At 49.5% G+C, this 19,567-nt stretch overlaps 8 protein-coding genes across 8 annotated transcripts; 6 read left to right on the forward strand and 2 right to left on the reverse strand.

Moving 5' to 3' along the window:
- The first annotated feature begins 1,086 nt into the window (after window positions 1-1,086).
- N7519_009769 (asparagine synthetase B) lies at window positions 1,087-3,362 on the forward strand. Its single transcript, XM_057296542.1, has 9 exons — window positions 1,087-1,124; window positions 1,201-1,251; window positions 1,342-1,367; window positions 1,442-1,468; window positions 1,527-1,562; window positions 1,625-1,773; window positions 1,833-3,091; window positions 3,152-3,256; window positions 3,316-3,362. Exons 1-9 carry the CDS (start codon window positions 1,099-1,101, stop codon window positions 3,353-3,355), a joined length of 1,719 nt encoding a protein of 572 aa, XP_057144424.1. The 5' UTR covers window positions 1,087-1,098; the 3' UTR covers window positions 3,356-3,362.
- A 349-nt stretch (window positions 3,363-3,711) lies between these two features.
- On the forward strand, window positions 3,712-4,987 carry N7519_009770 (porin; the record flags this gene model as incomplete). Its single annotated transcript, XM_057296543.1, has 6 exons — window positions 3,712-3,759; window positions 3,818-3,851; window positions 3,915-4,003; window positions 4,063-4,093; window positions 4,259-4,761; window positions 4,838-4,987. The coding sequence occupies 6 exons, from the start codon at window positions 3,712-3,714 to the stop codon at window positions 4,985-4,987; spliced, it is 855 nt and encodes a 284-aa protein (XP_057144425.1).
- A 387-nt stretch (window positions 4,988-5,374) lies between these two features.
- Window positions 5,375-6,419, reverse strand: N7519_009771 (uncharacterized protein; the record flags this gene model as incomplete). Its single annotated transcript, XM_057296544.1, has 2 exons — window positions 5,375-6,074; window positions 6,172-6,419. The coding sequence occupies 2 exons, from the start codon at window positions 6,417-6,419 to the stop codon at window positions 5,375-5,377; spliced, it is 948 nt and encodes a 315-aa protein (XP_057144426.1).
- A 1,644-nt stretch (window positions 6,420-8,063) lies between these two features.
- Window positions 8,064-9,302, forward strand: N7519_009772 (uncharacterized protein; the record flags this gene model as incomplete). The annotated part of the gene is made up of 1 exon (XM_057296545.1): window positions 8,064-9,302. The coding sequence occupies one exon, from the start codon at window positions 8,064-8,066 to the stop codon at window positions 9,300-9,302; it is 1,239 nt and encodes a 412-aa protein (XP_057144427.1).
- A 1,045-nt stretch (window positions 9,303-10,347) lies between these two features.
- gprD lies at window positions 10,348-11,676 on the forward strand (the record flags this gene model as incomplete). The annotated part of the gene is made up of 2 exons (XM_057296546.1): window positions 10,348-10,923; window positions 10,987-11,676. 2 exons carry the CDS (start codon window positions 10,348-10,350, stop codon window positions 11,674-11,676), a joined length of 1,266 nt encoding a protein of 421 aa, XP_057144428.1.
- Window positions 11,677-13,483: 1,807 nt separating this feature from the next.
- N7519_009774 (uncharacterized protein) lies at window positions 13,484-15,103 on the reverse strand (the record flags this gene model as incomplete). Its single annotated transcript, XM_057296547.1, has 1 exon — window positions 13,484-15,103. The coding sequence occupies one exon, from the start codon at window positions 15,101-15,103 to the stop codon at window positions 13,484-13,486; it is 1,620 nt and encodes a 539-aa protein (XP_057144429.1).
- Window positions 15,104-15,950: 847 nt separating this feature from the next.
- N7519_009775 (methionine aminopeptidase 2) lies at window positions 15,951-17,638 on the forward strand (the record flags this gene model as incomplete). Its single annotated transcript, XM_057296548.1, has 7 exons — window positions 15,951-15,990; window positions 16,047-16,151; window positions 16,253-16,854; window positions 16,908-17,171; window positions 17,224-17,385; window positions 17,437-17,523; window positions 17,582-17,638. 7 exons carry the CDS (start codon window positions 15,951-15,953, stop codon window positions 17,636-17,638), a joined length of 1,317 nt encoding a protein of 438 aa, XP_057144430.1.
- Window positions 17,639-17,874: 236 nt separating this feature from the next.
- N7519_009776 (sphingolipid delta(4)-desaturase family protein) lies at window positions 17,875-19,397 on the forward strand (the record flags this gene model as incomplete). The annotated part of the gene is made up of 3 exons (XM_057296549.1): window positions 17,875-18,063; window positions 18,230-18,508; window positions 18,582-19,397. 3 exons carry the CDS (start codon window positions 17,875-17,877, stop codon window positions 19,395-19,397), a joined length of 1,284 nt encoding a protein of 427 aa, XP_057144431.1.
- Between the last annotated feature and the right edge of the window lie 170 nt (window positions 19,398-19,567).

Here is a 19,567-nt window from a genome sequence, read left to right on the forward strand (position 1 = left end):
AACGAAGGGAGCAACTTTTGCTTTTCTATCGCGAGCATGGCGTTTCTACATATCCCAATGGATGGCGTTTTCTGGGCATAAGGTCATTCAAAACAATGTTACTGCATACATGCTCCCTGCTGGGATGCTTAGTCTTACCATGTATTGAGTACAGTGTGACTCATACAGAAGAAATTCGGTGTCGTACTTATTTGCTTCTACGCATACGTAAAATCACCCGGGCAGCCAACACAACCTCCATCCATACCCTTCATCGCAGATGGGACGAGCCCATAGTGGGTATCTTTGGAAGTTGCGTTCAACTTGCTTTTCGATCAATAGGACATCAATCTTGGAACCTTCAAAATAATCTCACTGTCACCGATGCAGTACTTGTGGGTCCCGCATAGATCTCGATGGCCGCCTTGAGGTTAGAACTGATTTCACCAGCGGTCTTTTTAATGAATTGGATCCTGGAAATTATACGCTGATGGTAAAGAATTAATACGAGGAAGAAGCTTTTCCGGAATGTGACTACGCTCGTTTTAACTATTCCCAACCATGCTCCAAGAAATCGATAGATATGCTTGCGGAATGCAGTTCACCAGCTCATGATTAGAACAGTAGCGTTTTGATATCCTCGGCTTCACATCCTATTTGATATTATTATCAGTTTCCTTGAACAGACATCAAGGTACACTTCGTCGAGGAAGAGGCTTGGCTAGGGCTATAGTTCACATGGTGGGGGTATAATGGTCACGTGATAATGAATCGTCTCATTCTCCAGGGATCGCCTATCAGACTGAGATCGACGAGGATAGTATTCATGGATGGCCCATTATAAAAGAGCCCGCATATAGTCGCATACCTAGCCACAGTAAGGAGTAGTAAAACCCTTAACCAGTAGAAAATAGTCCAAAGGGCCGTTATCTTATCGGTGACTCAAAAGACTTGCCGACATCGCCCTCGCCCCGCCGAGACGGCACCGGGGCAAATTTGAAAAAAATCGCCGTTCTATGGTTCCCCATATAACCGGACGATTAGTCAATTCTACTCCGGAACCCTTCTTCTCTCTCCTCCTTGATCTTCAACCTTACCCACACCTCTCAATTGCCCATCATGTGTGGAATTTTCGCGTGCCACCAGTTCGTCGTGTCCTACTCTTAAACTCCCCGCGGTGGGATGTCAATTTTGCAAGAATACTAACTAGAAGTCCTATAGTCACCCCGATGTGCAAAAGTTCAAGCCTACGGCTTTGCGCATGGCCAAGGCGTGAGTATCTCTAATGCTTCTTCAATTGCGGAAATCTGCAATTGCAACTCGCCATCTATAGAATTCTCGCTGACCTGTCCCTGATCATAGTGTGCGCCACCGCGGTCCCGATTGGAGTGAGTCACACGCCGAGTTGCAACATTTCGCACTATATGTGAGGATCATAGGATTAACAAAAGTCTTCCAACAGGTGGAAACTTCTGCGCCGAGAGCACTAGTGAGTTGACACGCAATAATTTTGGTGTCGGCGTGGTATGCTAACGCGCGATTCATAGTCCTGGCGCATGAGCGTCTGAGCATCGTCGGTGTTGGTATGTAGCCCCCTTGAACGATCGGCAACTTGAAGATCGATATGCTAACAATATCCTCTTAGACTCCGGTGCCCAGCCCCTTGTCAACGATGATAGCACCCTCGCCCTCGCCGTCAACGGTGAGATCTACAACCACCGTCTCATCCGCAAGAATCTCCGCCACAAGTACAACTTCAAGACGCACTCTGACTGCGAAGTTATCATTCCATTGGTATGTCGCGCGAGATATAACGGAATCGGACATGGAGTCGAAATGCTGATATATACTAGTATGAGGAGTATGGCCTTGACGCCCCTAAGCACCTTGATGGCATGTTCTCTTGGGTTCTTTGGGATAAGAAGCAGGACCGTGTTGTTGCTGCCCGTGACCCCATTGGTATCACCAGCTTCTACCTTGGACGCTCTTCCTCCGCTCCCGGCGCCGTCTTCTTTGCCTCTGAGCTCAAGTGCCTGCACCCCGTCTGCGACGACATCATTGCCTTCCCCCCGGGCCACGTCTATGATTCCAAGACCGACAGCTTGACCCGCTACTTCGAGCCCAAGTGGTGGGACCCCACCAACGTCCCCTCGACCCCCGTTGACTATAAGGTGGTCCGCCAGAGCCTCGAGAAGGCTGTCCGCAAGCGTCTGATGGCCGAGGTTCCCTACGGTGTTTTGCTGTCTGGTGGTCTGGACTCCAGCTTGGTCGCGTCTATCGCCCAGCGCGAGACCCTCCGTATGGCCGAAGCTGCCCGCAAAGCTCCCCAGAACCTGAATGCCGACGGTGAGTTGGTTGGTATTGATGACGAGAACGACCTGTCGACCGTCACCACCTTCCAGCAGCTGCACTCATTCTCCATCGGTCTTCCCGGTGCCCCCGATACCGAGGCTGCCCTTGAGGTTGCCAAGTTCCTCGGCACCAAGCACCACCCCTTCACCTTCACTGTTGAGGACGGCCTCGATGCCCTCTCTGACGTGATCTACCACCTCGAGACCTACGATGTGACCACCATCCGTGCCTCTACTCCCATGTACCTGCTCTCCCGTAAGATCAAGGCCATGGGTGTCAAGATGGTTCTGAGTGGTGAGGGTTCCGACGAGATCTTCGGTGGCTACCTCTACTTCCACGCCGCCCCCAACAAGGAGGAGCTCCACAAGGAGACCGTCCGCCGTGTTAAGAACTTGCACTTGGCTGACTGCCTTCGTGCCAACAAGTCCACCTCCGCATGGGGTCTTGAGGCTCGTGTTCCTTTCCTCGACAAGGAGTTCCTCGAGACCTGCATGGGCGTTGACCCCCAGGACAAGATGATCACACCCGAGCGTATCGAGAAGCACATGCTGCGCAAGGCCTTCGACACCTCCGATGAGCCTGAGACCGCTGCCTACTTGCCCGACAAGATCCTCTGGCGCCAGAAGGAGCAGTTCAGCGATGGCGTTGGCTACAGCTGGATTGACGGCCTGAAGGATGAGGCTGAGCGCCAGGTCACCGACGAGATGATGAAGAACCCTAAACCCGAATGGGGTACTGACGTTCCCGACACCAAGGAGGCGTATGTTTTTCACCTCATTACCCCATTTTATAGCACTGTTGAAAACTAACCGCGGTATAGATACTGGTACCGTACCATGTTCGATGAGCACTTCCCTCCCTACTGTGCCGGCACTGTCGAGCGCTGGACCCCTACCTGGTCCAAGCAGACCGACCCCAGTGGAAGGTGAGCTATTGTTTATCTATTCTCCTATTTGATTCATTTTCTCTAACCATCCTTTGCAGAGCCATCGCCATCCACAACCAGAAGTATGACAAGGAGTAAAAAGTATAAACAAAAAGATCTGGACTTTGTTTTCTGATTTAGCATTTTCTTTTGGGTGATATAGCACGGGATTAGATTTTATATACCCTTTTTTTGGTATATAGTCGGTTATAATGTTATGATCTCAATATTTTACTTTGACTGTATTTACGGAAACACGTGACCTGCCCTGCCCAAACATTGCCGGCGGGCTTTCCCGGCAGCCGGGCAACCGCCAATCACCGACCTCCCACTAACCCGTGCTAAGCCCCTAGGTTCCCCCCAACATCATCACAACTCTTCCTTCCCTTCCTCTCTCTTCATCTCTTCATAAAACCTCCTTTTCCTCCATCTCTAATTCCACTTCTCTCGTCAATATGTCTGCCCCCGCTGCTTTCTCCGATATCGCCAAGGCGACCAACGATGTACGCAAAACTGTTGGGAACAAAACTCAGAACCTTGGCTAACACCTGATCCCAATAGCTCCTGAACAAGGATTTCTACCACGGCGCTGCCGGTTAGTCTATCCACCACATTGCGCCACTTATTGAAGATTCAATAGCTGATTAAAAGCTTTTAGCCAACCTTGAGGTTAAGTCCAAGGCCCCCAACGGTGTCACCTTCACCGTTAAGGGCAAGTCCGCTCACGAGGGCCCCATTGCTGGTCAGGTACGTTGAATATCATTTCCAAATCCGCTACGCAAATTACTAACTGGTGTCGCCTATAGCTCGAGGCCAAATACGTTGATGCGCCCACTGGTAAAGGCCCCTTCCACAAAAAACCTCCCGATCCCGGCGCGCACACAACCCGTCTCATGCCATTGATGTTTGGATGTGGTGTTCCAATAGCGCGCCGGACGAATCTATTTATTTTTTCGGATGCCAAGGTGCAAAGGATTAGGCTAATATGCTCACTCCGACCAGGCCTCACCCTCACCCAGGCTTGGACCACCGCCAACGCTCTCGACACCAAGCTCGAGCTCGACAACAACATCGCCAAGGGCCTCAAGGCTGAGATCCTCACCCAGTACCAGCCCGCTAAGCAGTCCAAGGGTGCCAAGCTCAACCTGTACTTCAAGCAGCCCAACCTGAACGCCCGTGCCTTCTTCGATCTCCTGAACGGCCCCACCGCCAACTTCGACGCCGTTCTCGGCCACGAGGGCTTCCTCGTCGGTGCTGAGGGTGGCTACGACGTCAACAAGGCCGCCATCACCAAGTACTCCGCTGCCGTCGGCTACAGCGTTGCTCAGTACTCCGCTGCCATCACCGCCAGCAACAACCTGTCCCTCTTCTCCGCCAGCTACTACCACCGCGTTAACGCTCAGGTCGAGGCCGGTGCCAAGGCTTCTTGGGACTCCACCTCCGGCAACGCCGTCGGCCTCGAGGTCGCCAGCAAGTACCGCCTGGACCCCTCTTCCTTCGCCAAGGTTAGTTTTGCGCCTTTGAATTGCTTATATTACTGTTGTGAATCAAGACTAATCGCGCAATTTTCTCGCAATATAGGCTAAGATCAACGACCGTGGTATTGCCGCTCTGGCTTACAACGTCCTGCTCCGCCCTGGTGTCACCCTCGGCCTCGGTGCTTCCTTCGATACCCAGAACCTGAACCAGGCTGCCCACAAGGTCGGCGCCAGCTTCACCTTCGAGGCTTAAGCGTCTGGATTTTAAGCCTTCCAGAAACCTGACAGATGAACTACCATCTTTTGGGAAGATCTTTGTAAACTTCAATTACTAGTTCACTTGTCTTGCTGATTCACCAGAACGATGATTATGGTGGGGGTTTCCAAGATAATAACCATGTGCGTGTGTCGTAGATCTTTCTGCTCGATCACCCTTTGTATATCAAATCCAACTCTTTCCTTTGTTGATCAATCCGATCGATTCATAAAATCTATAAAGCACCGGGGGGGGGGTGCTCGTAGCCATGCAAGAGTTGGTGTACATCAACCAGCAATGTATTTGATCCTATGTATGTACATACCAAGAAACTACATGTACAGGTATCCAAGGATGTATGTGAAATAGTCTAGCGCAACTCCATCAAGAAGACAAAGCCTCCCTCTGCTTCTTCGTCTTCTTCCCATCAACAGCCTTCGGAACCGACCGCCAAAGATCCACGACAACGAGCATCACAATCAAACACCCGGAACAAAGAAAAAACCTTGAAATCGTCTGATCAACCCCAGGCTCACGCTCAACCCTCTCCTCCTCCATCCTCCTAGCCCCCTTCCTCCTCTCCCTCCTCCTCCGATCCTCCGCCGCCTGCGTCCGGAAATGCCCCTGAGCATTAAAATGATGCAATGGATTCCGATGAATAAACCCCTCCCAATCCTCCGGATCAGCATGCTTCGTCCCAGCGCCCGCGCCAGCCCGAAACTCCGACCCCGCAGCACCTCCAGCCGCCCATCCCTGCCCCTGTCTCCCCGTAGCACCGTATCCACCCTGCTCGTAGAAACTGGGCGGCGGACCGCGGAATGCCGAGCGCCGCTTGCTCAGCCCGCTGGCGGGTCGTGAGCCGGCGTAGCTGCTGTGGCTGCCCATCGGGCGTTGGTGGGTGTGGGTTTGGCCGGGCGAGGCGTGCTGCGCAGTGTGGAAGCCGTGGTCGTGGTCGTAGACTGCGCGCTTGGAGGCGTTGCCGAGGACGTTGTAGGCGGCGGAAATGCGGGCGAAGCGTTGGCTTGCGTCTGGGTCTGTGCGGTTGCGGTCTGGGTGGTGGCGCATTGAGAGGGCGTAGAATTGTCTACGGTTGGATATGTAAGTATTAGACATTTATTTGGAATTGGAGATTGAGGGGTGCGGGGGTGGAGGAGACATGTTGAGTGTGGGTGTGGGCGTACTTCTTGATCTCCGCTGCTGATGCGGTTGTGGGGACGTCGAGGATTTCGTAGAAGTTTGCTTCGCGGGCTCGGGCGGGGTTGCTGGTTGAGAAGGAGGATATAGTTGGCCTTGGGGACGACTGTGGTTGTTTGCGTGGGTGTAATTGTGGTCGGAGGCGTTGGGCTGAGATGCTGCGGTAGGTTGAAGGTGATGGAGAGAGGGTTGCGCGTGGAAAGAGAAGAATTGCTGTTACTCGAGGTGGAGGCATTGTCGTATATTTAGAGAGTGTGACATCGGAATAAACAGGAAAATAATAGCATAGGTAGGAGGTGGGGGAGGGGTTGGAAGAAGTAGAGGGAGAGAGAGAGAGAAACGGAAGAAGAGCGGAGGTGAAGATCGGAGTGGCGTCACTGCGGTTCGAAGTTGATCGTACAAGGACACCACGTATTCAATACTGGCTATTGGTGGATTCTAGAGTATACAATCACTCTATTCCATCTCTCTCATCTCTCGAAATAACACATTTAATACAACTTATAGGCACGTGGGCAGTTACAATTCCCATAGCTCCAGCTGATGATCAGATTAGATAAGAGATCCTAGGTGAGGTCTACGCTATTTCGGGCGACCCTTTGATCCAATAAGAACCCTCGGAGGCTTCACCAGCTTGGGATACCAAATCCACATATCGTGGGATTATGGTTCCTTTCGTGCCAGAGGTTGCGTGTGCTCTTCATGAGCTTGGACTCGATGTTGTGCGTTGCAGGTAGTGGAATCGTTTGTGGAAGAGGCTGTGCTGCGGCATTAGCTCTTGGAGCCTCCGGGATAGCTATTGGGATCCAGTTCCTAGGAGTTGGGGAGACTTCCATTCTTGCTTTTTACCGATGTGCAAGACAAGATTTGAGGCATTTGATGAGGCCAAGGGATGGCAAGATCGAGAGTTTTGACTAGACCTAGAGACCTAATTTCCGGCAAAAACTCACGATGGTCAGTACCTCTGGAATGGGGTATATGAGCAGTACAAAAGTGGACTCAGGCTTGTCTTACTGGTTTTATCTACGCTCAAGATGCTGAGAATGCTAATGTCAAGGGGATGGGAAGTATGCCTTGAGCGCTTAGGGAATCGTAATGAAAGAAATATGGCGTAGCCCAGCAGTGCAAACCAATCCTATTGTGCAAGTTAGAGCCTCCTGTCTAAAGTAGTACCTTATGTTATCAGCGCCTCCGCTTCTTGCTTATTCTTATGTTTCGGATTTGCAATCGATTCCCAACGGCGCTTACGGCGCTGGGCGAGAGACTCCCATTGTGTCAAGAACTTCACTAACGAAACAAAGCAGCCCCTAAATTGACATTTATATTGATGATATCGTATTTCCATAGTCGTGGACAATTGCTTACTTCTCTATTCTACTCTTGAAAAGCCGATTATGCGAAAAACTGTCTTGAGCGCTTGAAAGAATCTCACTTTTCAACCGGCTCTTGTTGTCATTTTCAAGTGGACGCGACAATTGAAGATGAAGCTGAAGCTTTCTTTGGCAGTTTAAGGTATAAAGTAACCGGGGCTTTGTGCCTGCATGCATGTCTTTGTACTCGCTAGTATCCATAAATAGACAATGAAACACCAGAGTCTCTTTTATAATGTATAGTGCTATTGTTATATACACTTTGAAACTAAATTAGATCTCTGGATCAAAGAGCGACGCCCGAAGAACACGGCGCTGACTTGAAACACTGCTTTTATTCAATATAAAACACAACACAAAGCAGATTCCCGGAGAGCCTGTATAAATGCTCTCCCTAAGTAGCCGCGAGGTATTAGAATTAAACGGCTCAACCCAAAGTGACAGGCTGACTTGATTCATTCGTCTTTTCCCCACGCATCCCTTTCTCAACAACTGAACTGCATCGAAATATGCCGGCTCTCTCAGAACTCCCTAACGAGCTGCTACTGGAGATTTCCCTCCACCTTCACTATCCTGGTCTCAATGCATTCACACAGGTCTGCCGCCACTTCCATGCTTTGTCAAATAGGGTGCTTTATAGAACCATCGCCAAAGACTCTCCTGGGAAAGCGATAGCATGGGCAGCGGAAGAAGGGAAGGAAACCAGCGCGCGGAAACTGTTGCAGATGTGCGGTACGAAGATATTGGACGATATTGTCTTTGAAGAGCAAGAACCAATAGTGATCGCCGCATCGAATGGCCACACCCGTCTAGTCGAATTATTCCTGCCTCACTGCATTCAACACGACACCGAAAAAGAAGGAGATCTATTTAAAAGAGCGCTTACTAAGGCTATTAAAAAAGAGCATGTTGAGGTCGTCAAACTACTTCTCGAACACAAAACCCACACCAACAGCCTGGACAGACATGCTGCAATTCCTTTATGCAGAGCAGTCAAAATGGGACATGTACCAATTGTGAGGCTTTTACTTGAACACAATTACAGCAACCTTGATACATATGACATGCATGGCATGACGCCTCTAGCCGTGGCTGCTGCAGCCAAAGCATCATCTACAAATCTGGAAATCGCCAAACTCTTGGTAGAGGCTGGCGCAGATTTGCATATAGATCACGGACTGTTACTCAGAGCCGCGAAATCAAACAACCTCCCCGTCATAAAGCTCTTACTAGCGAATAACTTCGATTGGCGGCGACTAGAATGGTTCGATGTCTTAAGTGAATTCTCTCGACCGATACGGGAAAACCACGAGGTGGGGGCGTTACTGCTAAGCGGGATGAATGTGGATCGCATACTGAGTGATGGCAACGTTCAACGCTGCTTTCTGTTGAGGGGAGCGATTACCAATCATCTTGATGATCTACTAGAAAAGATACTGGATGAATGGCCTGTCCTCGATGAAGACCATAAGCCAAGCCGAAGGGCAATCCGTTTCTGTCCTCTGAGTCTGGCTGTCTGCCGTGGCCGGCCGAGCGCCGTCAAGCTCTTACTCGAGCATGGCGCTGACCCTAGTGGCGATCTTGACTGCCCACCGGTACAATTTGCTCTTGAAAAGGGAAAGGATACAATGGCAAGGATGTTATTTGACAAAGGAGCGACATTTGATCCGGAAACGTGTCATGAGTCGTCTGGATACCGTCAATTACTGAAGCTCCGTATGGCTCGAGTGCAGAGAGTGGCCTATTAATGAAGACGTATAGTTATCCATATGATATGGAGATTGTATATAGTATCAAAACACAAACTTACTTCTTTACATTTTATACATATACACCTAAGGCTATAGAATTCTTACTTTCCTTCGTACATCTACCTCGTAGTTTGGCTTAATAGCTAATTTTGCTGTATTAGCTTAGATATGCAACGACCTAGCCAGATTCAAGTCCAAGTCTTATTTAACAAGTGACTTGGATGCGGAGAGCCCGATACATGACAATATAGCCATTCTTAGTAGGTAATATCACGCTTTACCCTAACACCCCCACTTTGTTTTCTTAGACCTTCAGAGGGGGAAACATATTATTCTTTTTGGAGTAGCTCCAGGTACGCGGACATCTGCGGACAAAGGCACATGTGAAACCCTGTAGCTTCTCCATAATTGCTGGTGGATCTCACGTTCGTAGCGGATCTCACATTTGTGAGCCAATACTACGTAGAACCCACTTAGTCTGGTGAGAGGCGCTGGTTATCACGCTACCCCTCTATTTAAATTCCATTATGGGGTGCAGGCGAATGGTATATTGCGCGCTTGAATTCTACGCCGCTAAATCTTATTTGCACTTTCTCTGGCAAGAGATCGACGCCGCGGTTTTCGGCAGTCGAACACCATGCCCTTCTGCGTTTGGGAGTGGAGATCATTTGGCTTAGCGTTCTACCTTGGCCAAACATATCGTAGAGCCTAAATTTGGTTTCTCCAATCTAGTATACGATCTTTCTAATCATAATCTCCTGATGGAAACTATATAGACGCTATGGCGATGGCGATCCATGGTCCGCCATTGTGCACCCCAGTTGGTTTTGGAAGATGAACGTATAGGGGGAAAAAAGAAGATTGGCTCTAGTACTTATAAGGAAAAACACCCATGGTGGAGTATCAGATGCAGTGCTTAAACCTAATTCAGGAGCAGTACCCTAGGGAATCCCATTCTTATACCCATTCTTATACAAACATGACCCCTCCTTCTGCAGAGGATTTTCAAGATCCCCTCCCAGATTTCCTGGAGCCCTGAATCATGGTCCTACTCACCCACGTCTTGCGTTCACTATACGCTGATGGCGGCGAGGACTCTATCACCCGTCGCTGGGAGTTCAGCGAGGAGAGTCCCCTCCGAGGTGTCGACCGGTCGCTCTTTATTGCTATGGGCATCATTGCTCTCTGCTCATTATGTTCCACTCTGGGTCTACTGTCGTTCCTTACTTATCGATTCATCTACTGGCAGCGGTACTACAAGAACTCGCTTGCGCAGAACCAATATGTCGTTCTCATTTACAATCTATTGCTGGTCGATCTACAACAGGCTATCGCTTTTACGATCAGTCTATATTGGGTGTCCCGGGGCAGTGTTCACCCTGGTGAAGTGGCCTGCTACTTGCAGGGCTGGTGGATTCAAACAGCAGATCCCGGTAGTGGTCTGTTTGTCTTGTCTATTGCTCTGCACACATGCTTTGTCGTCTTGCGTGGTCGGCAGCTGCCCTTCAATATCTTCGTATCCTGTGTGATTGGTTTGTGGATGTTCATTCTTCTTTTGGGATTCATTCCGGTCGGCCTCTATGGATCCAACGTCTTTGTCATTTCCGAAGCCAACTGGGTGTGTCTCCGTCTTGTGGATGATAGGGTGGTGATGATGAACTTGACTAATTTAATACTATAGTGCTGGTTGAGTCCTCAATACGAGGATGAGCGCCTCTGGGGCCACTATATCTGGATCTTCCTCTCCGAGTTTGGCACCATTGTTCTCTATACGATCATGTTCTTCTACCTCCGACGTCGAATGCAACAAGCGACCATGCTCCGCCGTGGCCAGCAGGACAGTCTGCGTCGATTGAACCGTGTCGTCATTTACATGGTTATCTATCCCGTTGTGTACGTGGTTCTGTCCTTGCCCCTCGCAGCGGGTCGTATGGCCACTGCGCGGGGCAACTCGCCCAGCAAGGCCTACTTCGGTGTCGCTGGTTGTCTGATGGCTTTTTCCGGTGCTATGGATGTGGTTGTCTACACTCTGACCCGTCGTCACCTGCTCCTCGATACCGAGCACAGCACCACTGACCATAGCTACGGCAACACCGACTCCCAATGGCAAACGAATATCACCACCAATGCTGGCTCCCGGTCTCGAAAGGCCTTCCGGATAGGATCTCGTCTGAACTCGAAAATGCGCCGCAGCGTGCCCGAGAAAGACCACACCAGTCCCTTCGAAGGCTCCACCGAGGACATCGTCGGGAAGAATGATATGGAGATGTCGAACCTCCACGGTGTGTACCAGGAGACCACGATTGAGATTTCTCATGAGCCGGTCTCTGTCATAGGGTCGGAGGAGAGGAGCGCGCGTCACAGCGGCTAAGACTTTTGGATATGCCGCATGGTTCTTGATCTACCTATGAGGCCTTATTCTGTATATGATACTCGCTGTTGTATTTACTTCACCCAGGCATCCCTTGCCACAGGATATCTTTCTCTCATTGTATGATATATGACCTCTAATGCTTCCCGGATCCAGCGGGAATTTGGATATCTAAGGCTAGGCTTTGTTATTTAATAATCTGCAACTATCCCGCTTCTGTAAGAACTATACGAGATGATACCATAGATCTGCAAACTCGTCTGGATTCCCTGATCGATCTTACGAATACCTCCATCAGGAGACCCGAAGACCGACACCAAAACTCCGCTAATTGCACAGAATTTTCCCGGCCCAGAGTTGTTCAACGCACTCAGATCCGAAAGAAGTATGTGGAGTAGCACAATTTACAGATTTTTGGGAGCCAAGAGCCAAGGCGTCTAGGGCCGGGCCCGCAAGGCTTTTTTTCTTTTAGCCGTTGCTTCTTTTCAAAGTTAAAAAATGATGAGTTGTATGAAAAGTTATAAATCTTTTCATTGTTCCCTTCAACCATCCAAATGGTAACTCACGTTATGTCTTAAATATGTGTAGGACTATCTATTATATCCCCTCCTTCGGCGGAAAAAGTGTCCTACCTCCCGGCGTGTTCGAAGTTTCGAATTATAACGGATACGGGCGAAAAATCTAGGCAACTATAAAATCAAAATAAACAAATTTATAGGGCATGGTTAGAGATTCCAATCATTTCCCTCATATGCGAATGCACTAGACTCAGATTGGAAGAACTCTTTTGAAGCGTACGATGGTAAAAGTTAGTTCTCCTCACGGCAGGTCCATCAGGATATTCAAGAGACTATGGGTCTCCGACTAATCATGTATCTCGGAGGTAGTCCCAAATGTGCTCGCTGCTTAGCCGAGCCGATGGAGGTCTTTCTGCCTCTAGAATTTGTCGGAAAAAGCCGTCCTTTCCTGGAAAAGGGATTTGAATTGTGTGTTCAGCCCAACTTGGTATGTTGTAGATCCTCATCTCCGCAGACGACTATTATCCACATTTCCGATTTGATCACTTATTTGAATTGCTCCGTAGAAGATGATAGGATAGAACTGAAGAGATTTACACTTTTCACTATTGCTAGGCAAAAAAAGAAAAGAACATAAAAAAGGAAAAGGAAAAGGAAAAGAAACAGAAAAAAGAAAGAAAAAAAACCACTCTGGACATTTCCCCAGTGGCCCCGTTGGATATACCAGAACCATAGCACCGGGATAACATCGGGACTCTAGACATGTGAAGGTGCAATAACTTACGAATCCCGTGGAGCTGCAAAACTTAAGACTCCAACATGGCTGGAGAATGCCCCAGTATTACGTGCATTAATGAACAAATAGAGTGGGGAATCCAATTGAACTATAACCGGCCGAATAACACGCTCGTAGCTAGACTAGTAAGACAAATAGACCCTAGATCTTTACCTAGGTATATATATATAACTTTCTAAGCATCTGGAGTGCTTGATTATAGCTCCCCATATCGTCATTACCGAAAGCTTGCGGCCATTGTTTTGACCGGACCGGGATTGGGACGTGGAAAAAGAGTACGGAACATCTTAATAACTTGACGCTGATTAGCCATCAAAACTACTTAGGTAGTTCACGAATGAATAGTATTGTTAGGCCAAGTGCTCAATAGATCTAACCAAACTCCGAGTAATGAGTGAGCAATCAGGGACCAATCACCGTGACTGACTCTGAGCGTTATAAAAGCGGCGGCAGAGGAAATCAAGTATGTATAGTGACCTAGGTACTCAATTCTCTATTCGCTAGCAGGGTAAGCCTTACGCCAATAATAATTCCAGAGTGTCTCTTGTATGCCTAAAGAAGGCTTGACCTTCCACCGCCCAAGAATCCCATGATAATCGTCAGAAGGGTCCATCGCTGCCATTACATGAGACCTGATGGTACTGATCGGAACGTCTTGATCAACATATTTCAGCAGCATCTTAACCGTTCCGATATCATTTTTCCCTGCAGCCACGGCCAAGGCAGACTCCCCACTTCCGTTGCAAAAGAGAGGATCGGCCCCTTTCTCTAATAGAAGCTTCGTTGCCAGTACACCGCGGTCGGTAGTTTCGAACAATTCTTCACGTACTATCTCACGCTGGACTTCGTCTGCCTCGGTCTTACGTATCTTCCCGATGAACCATTTAATATTCCAAACATAATTTCTAGCCACTCCCGAGACCGTGCAGAGCAAAGGAGTGTAATTGCGAGAGCTGCCTGGCTGGTTGAGCTGTGCCCCGCGTTCTAGCAAAAAATTAACCGCAGCTTGCGCGGCATCTCGATCTTTAGCCTGAGCTGCGAGAGCGAGGAGTGTACCACCTCTACTTCCATCGAGTGCGAATGATAATCCGAATTCGCCTTGCACATCCAGACTAAAACCCGCATCTAAGAACATCTTCAAGATAGGCACATTAGCTAGCACAGCAGCATATGCCAATGCGCGGGAATGCCCAACGCAATCCGGTTGTAGTCGTACTCCACGCTGGAGGAGTAATCTGAAGGCGGCTTCTCCTCCTAATACCGCGAGCTGGATTGATAGGCCGTCCTCTGAAAACGCAATATCTTCAATCGATGGGGCAGAAGTCTCAAAAAGCATTTGGAGGATTTCCACTTTGCCCAGATAGAGTGCTCTGTTGAAAAGGTCCTTCCCATGCTGTGACGCAAATACAACATCAAAGCCCTGGTTAATGATGTACTTTACGACATCATCATGGCCTCGGTCAAGCGCGAGAATCATCGAAGAGGGGCAATCATCGGGATCCCAGTTCCCATTTGTGTCTTTCTCAATAATGACTGCGGGATAAGTCACGGCGTCATAAAGAGATTCGCCATAATAGAGCAACAACTCTATCATTTTGATATTGCCAGATGCAACGGCCAGAGCCATGATATCTCTATGGCCACAGTTACAATTCCAGTTGCTAAGGACAGACGTCCTCGTTGATAATAGTCTCTCTAGCAAATCCTCGAAGCCGCCAGCTACAGCAACACACAGAAGCTTGGATCGTGCACCTGTACCAAAATTGATTGTGTGGTCCAAATCAATCTTCTTTAGGAGGAAAGACGCCAATCCCTTATGCTGTCCGGCTATCTTATCAACCATATCCAGAATAACTTCGGTATCAAAAACATAGTGTTGGAAGACGTAATCGACGAACGGCTCATTGCCGGTTTCCAAGGCAAGATCGAATGGCGATTGGACCCAACTGGCAGGTTCAGCCCCAGCATCGAGTAAAAGACGGACAATTTCCATAGTCGTGCTTGTAGCAGGAGCTGGAGCAACATAATGCAAAGGGACCTTGCCACCACACGTAATATTAGGATCACAACCTCCTGCAAGCAGAAGTTTGATGATAGGAATATGCCTCTGCATAACCGCCAAGCATAATGATAAGTCACACCACTCTCTTTTCTTCCGGGGTTCCATACAGCGCTTGATAAATCCACGCTCAATTAAGAGGCTGACAATTGAGGTATGACCTCCAGCACAGCGACGGACAATGGGTTTCCAAAAGCGACGAGGTCATCAAGATTAGAGGTGGGAAACCAACTGTGCGCTGGCTCATTGATCGCCGGAGTCGGGTCTCTTCCATGGTCGAGAAACATTCGGACAATATCAACATGACCATTCTTTGCAGCTATTGTCATAGGATCTTCCCTCTGTGTGGACCAGAAGCCCAAATCTTCAAACGATGCACCTGCGTCTAGCAGCTTGCGAACACATATTTCCTTCCCATTCGCTGCGGCCCACGCCAGAGGTTGGAGAGACTGCTCTGTCTTGAGTAATTCGTCGACTCTGTCTTTTAACAAACTAAACAGAAGAGGATGACATTGATAGAGAGAGCCGAGATCGGAAACAAATTCTAAATAAGAAGATACCTCTAGTAGCAGTTCAAAGGGGAGTTGAAGTAGCGACATGGCTTAACAGTCGACAACGACGATAACGGGAGATGAGGAATAACTTCTGTATTCCATGAGAGTAGTCATAGCAGGAAGCCTATAAAATGACTCATGTATAAGCTTCAAGGTTGTCATGATGAGGGCAACTTGTCGTTAGTCCGTGTCAAGAATAGGTCTAGTATACGAAGCTGTAACTGGGCATTCCGCTGCCAAGCAAATCTCCAGAAATCGCCCTTATCTTATCAGCAAAAATCTTTCCCCGACATCCGACATTCCCCTCTTTTGCCTTTGAACGTACTTGTTTAATTGCCACATTCAATATGGCAGCTCAGACTACAGAGAAGTTAGATCAGCTGGACCGTAAGATTCTCAGATTTTCGGATTGCCTCTCCCAGGTGTGACTGATCAGATACCAGTGAACGTCCAAGCCGCCCCCACGGCAGACCAAGTTCCCGCTGAAGCGGAGGAGGACTCGGACGACGCCCAAGACGAGGGTGCCGCAGAGGCTGGAGCTGCTGGAGGTAAGTTTTGTTGAGGCTTCTTTATCGTGACCGCGCCTCCAGAACCCCACCTCACCCCACAGAAATCGGCCGAATTGAACTAACAGCGGGGTCAACTCTAGCCGACAAAAAGAAGAAGAAGAAGAAGTCCAAGAAGAAGAGCAAGAAGAAGGGCGGTGCCAAGGTTCAGAGCGAGCCACCGCGCGTCCCCGTGTCTAACCTCTTCCCCAACGGCGAGTACCCCGAGGGCGAGATCGTCGAATACCTAAACGACAATGCCTACCGTACCACCAACGAAGAGAAACGATACCTCGACCGCATGAACAATGACTTCCTGCAGGAGTACCGCCAGGGTGCCGAGGTTCACCGTCAAGTCCGCCAGTATGCGCAGAAGAACATCAAGCCCGGCCAGACTTTGACTGAGATCGCGGAGGGTATCGAGGATTCAGTGCGCGCTCTGACAGGTCACTCGGGTCTGGAGGAAGGTGATAACATCAAGGGTGGCATGGGCTTCCCTTGCGGTTTGAGCATCAACCATTGCGCTGCACATTATACCCCGAACGCCGGCAACAAGATGGTCCTGAACGAGGGAGACGTGATGAAGGTCGACTTCGGTGCGCATCTTAACGGCCGCATTGTGGACAGTGCTTTCACCATGACCTTTGACCCAGTGTACGATCCTCTTCTCGCCGCCGTGAAGGACGCCACCAACACTGGTATCCGGGTAAGTTTGCTTTTAACTTTAGTTTCTCTCAAGCAGAACTGACGGGTTTCTAGGAAGCGGGAATTGACGTCCGTATGAGTGATATCGGTGCCGCCATTCAAGAAGCTATGGAGAGTTACGAAGTTGAGATCAATGGCACCATGCACCCCGTCAAGTGTATCCGCAACCTGAACGGTCACAACATTGACCAGCACGTCATCCACGGCGGCAAGAGTGTGCCTATCGTCAAGAGCACCGATCAGACGAAGATGGAAGAGGGTGAAGTTTTTGCTATTGAGACTTTCGGTAGTACTGGTAAAGGCTACGTGCGAGAGGAAGTAAGTTTATACTGTAGTTTACTGGGCTGGGAACAAAGCTAACATGCCCTAGATGGAAACCTCGCACTACGCTCTCGCCGCTGACGCTCCTAACGTTCCCCTGCGTCTTTCCTCCGCCAAGAACTTGTTGAATTTGATCAACAAGAACTTTGGCACCCTTCCCTTCTGTCGCCGGTATATTGACCGCCTCGGTCAGGACAAGTACCTTCTGGGCGTAAGTTAACGATGCAGTTCATATGTGAGACACTGAAGCTGACGAATGTAGTTGAACAACCTGGTTTCATCTGGAATTGTCCAGGATTACCCTCCCCTTTGCGATATCAAGGGCTCATACACTGCCCAATATGAACATGTATGTTTCTATTTTGGGGTTTTCTCCACTTGGACTGCTTACTGACTTGTGTTTCTAGACAATTGTGTTGCGCCCGAATGTGAAGGAGGTTATTAGTCGTGGCGACGACTACTGATTTATTTCATAGACCGTATATACTAAAAGCATCATTGAAAGATCCATCCCATTAGTAATGTCTTAAATAGATTGGAGAGTCGGAGTGAAGACCCTTGACATCAAAACGCCGATCCTGCCAAGCCATCAAGCCATCAAGGATGCCGTGTCGCCCCACGTGGAACAACCGTCTTCCGACTTTTTAAGGCCTCTCCTATCTCTCATGGCCTAAACTCCGACACATACCAAATTCGCATCATGTCTGCGGTCGTTGAAACAAGTTCACCGCACCTCCGGGTGTCGGCAGCCAAAACATCCGATAAGACGCAACCAGAGTCCACCAGAATCCAGGCACCGGATGCTTTGGTCGACGACCATTTCTTCTGGACATACACCGAAGAACCGCATCGCTCAAGACGACAGGCAATTATCAAGGCCCATCCGGAGGTACGTGACCCTGTTTTGCGGGCCCTCATGGTGGTACGGGGGTTCGACGAAGACTCCATGCGGAGCTTTTGCGGAGTTCCCGGATACATCTGGCCACTTTCCTGGGCGACGGACAGCCTCAACAAATGCAATTGCAACGCTGATTCATGATATTATGTGTCTATAGGTCACCAAGCTATGTGGCCCCGAGCCTCTTACCAAATGGGTCGTCCTCGGCGTCGTGTCCCTACAAATCACCTGTGCCTATCTCCTTCGCAACACCTCAATGCTCGATTGGCGGTTCCTGGCCACGGCATACGTGATTGGTGCGACTTGCAACCAGAATCTCTTCCTCGCTATTCATGAGATCTCACACAACCTGGCCTTCCGGTCCGCTTTCGCCAACCGATTGCTTGCCATCTTCGCAAACCTCCCTATCGGACTGCCCTACAGCGCAGCGTTCAGAGTATGTATACTCCCCAGAAGCCAGAAACTAGCAGAAACTCAGGAGAAGTCATGAATTGACAAACGACCAACAGCCCTACCACCTAACACACCACAAATCCCTCGGCGTAACAGGCCTCGACACCGACCTCCCTACCGCAGTGGAAGCCTTCTTCCTAAACTCCCTCCTGGGCAAGACATTCTTCTGCACCTTCCAAATCCTCTTCTACGCCGTGCGCCCAATGTTCATCTACAGCCCACCCTTCACCTACATCCACCTCCTGAACCTAGGCGTCCAAATAAGCTTCGACTACGCCCTTAGCCAACTATGCGGCACCATGCAACCAGTACTATACTTCCTGCTGAGCTCATTCCTCGCCGGATCCCTGCACCCCTGCGCAGGCCACTTCATCGCCGAGCACTACTTCTTCTCGAACGTGAAGAGCGGCGGCACAGAGTCCCTAGCGGAGCTGAAGAAGAACGAGAAGTCCAAGACCCCGCACCCGCTCGACTCCCTTCCTCCCCCGGAGACGTACTCGTACTACGGCCCGCTCAATATCCTCACTTACAATGTCGGCTTGCATAATGAGCACCATGATTTCCCTGCTATCCCGTGGACCAGATTGCATAAGCTGCACGAGATTGCGCGCGAGTTCTATGAGCCGCTGCCTTGTCACCGGAGCTGGGTTTGGGTTATTTACACTTTCATCTTGGATAAGGATGTTGGTCCTTGGTGTCGTGTGAAGCGTGAACAGGGTGGACGGATTGTTGGTGGTGGGTCGAAGCGCGGTGGTGATTCTGCTGCGTCTAAGCAATGGAATGGACGTGGTGGTGAGGGCATCTCGGCTGCGTCGGCGGGTCCGGCGGGCGAGGAGGGTGATGGGTGGAAGGAGAGTGAGATTCAATGTTAGATCTTGTTCTGCCTTTTGAGTATAACGTCTGGTATGGAATTTTCAGTTGTTTGATTACATACATTACTGGGTGGAGTACTGGTGCTTGTCAGATATATCTGTTTTCAATAAGAATAGGCATGTCATTTTGCGGTTTCTATGAGGCTTCAAACCTGTGCGCGTAGGGAGCA

This window comes from Penicillium mononematosum (genome assembly GCF_028829835.1).
Source record: "Penicillium mononematosum strain IBT 11891 chromosome Unknown utg000005l:1.0-9366267.0:1.0-9372171.0, whole genome shotgun sequence".
In the NCBI taxonomy this organism is placed as follows: Eukaryota; Fungi; Ascomycota; class Eurotiomycetes; order Eurotiales; family Aspergillaceae; genus Penicillium; species Penicillium mononematosum.

Coding starts and splice junctions, on each gene's coding strand:
- N7519_009769 (XM_057296542.1), top strand. CDS start 1,099: ATGTGTGGAATTTTCGCGTGCCACCA. Junction 1,469..1,526: donor CTTCTGCGCCGAGAGCACTA/GTGAGTTGACAC, acceptor CGCGATTCATAG/TCCTGGCGCATGAGCGTCTG. Junction 1,774..1,832: donor GCGAAGTTATCATTCCATTG/GTATGTCGCGCG, acceptor GATATATACTAG/TATGAGGAGTATGGCCTTGA.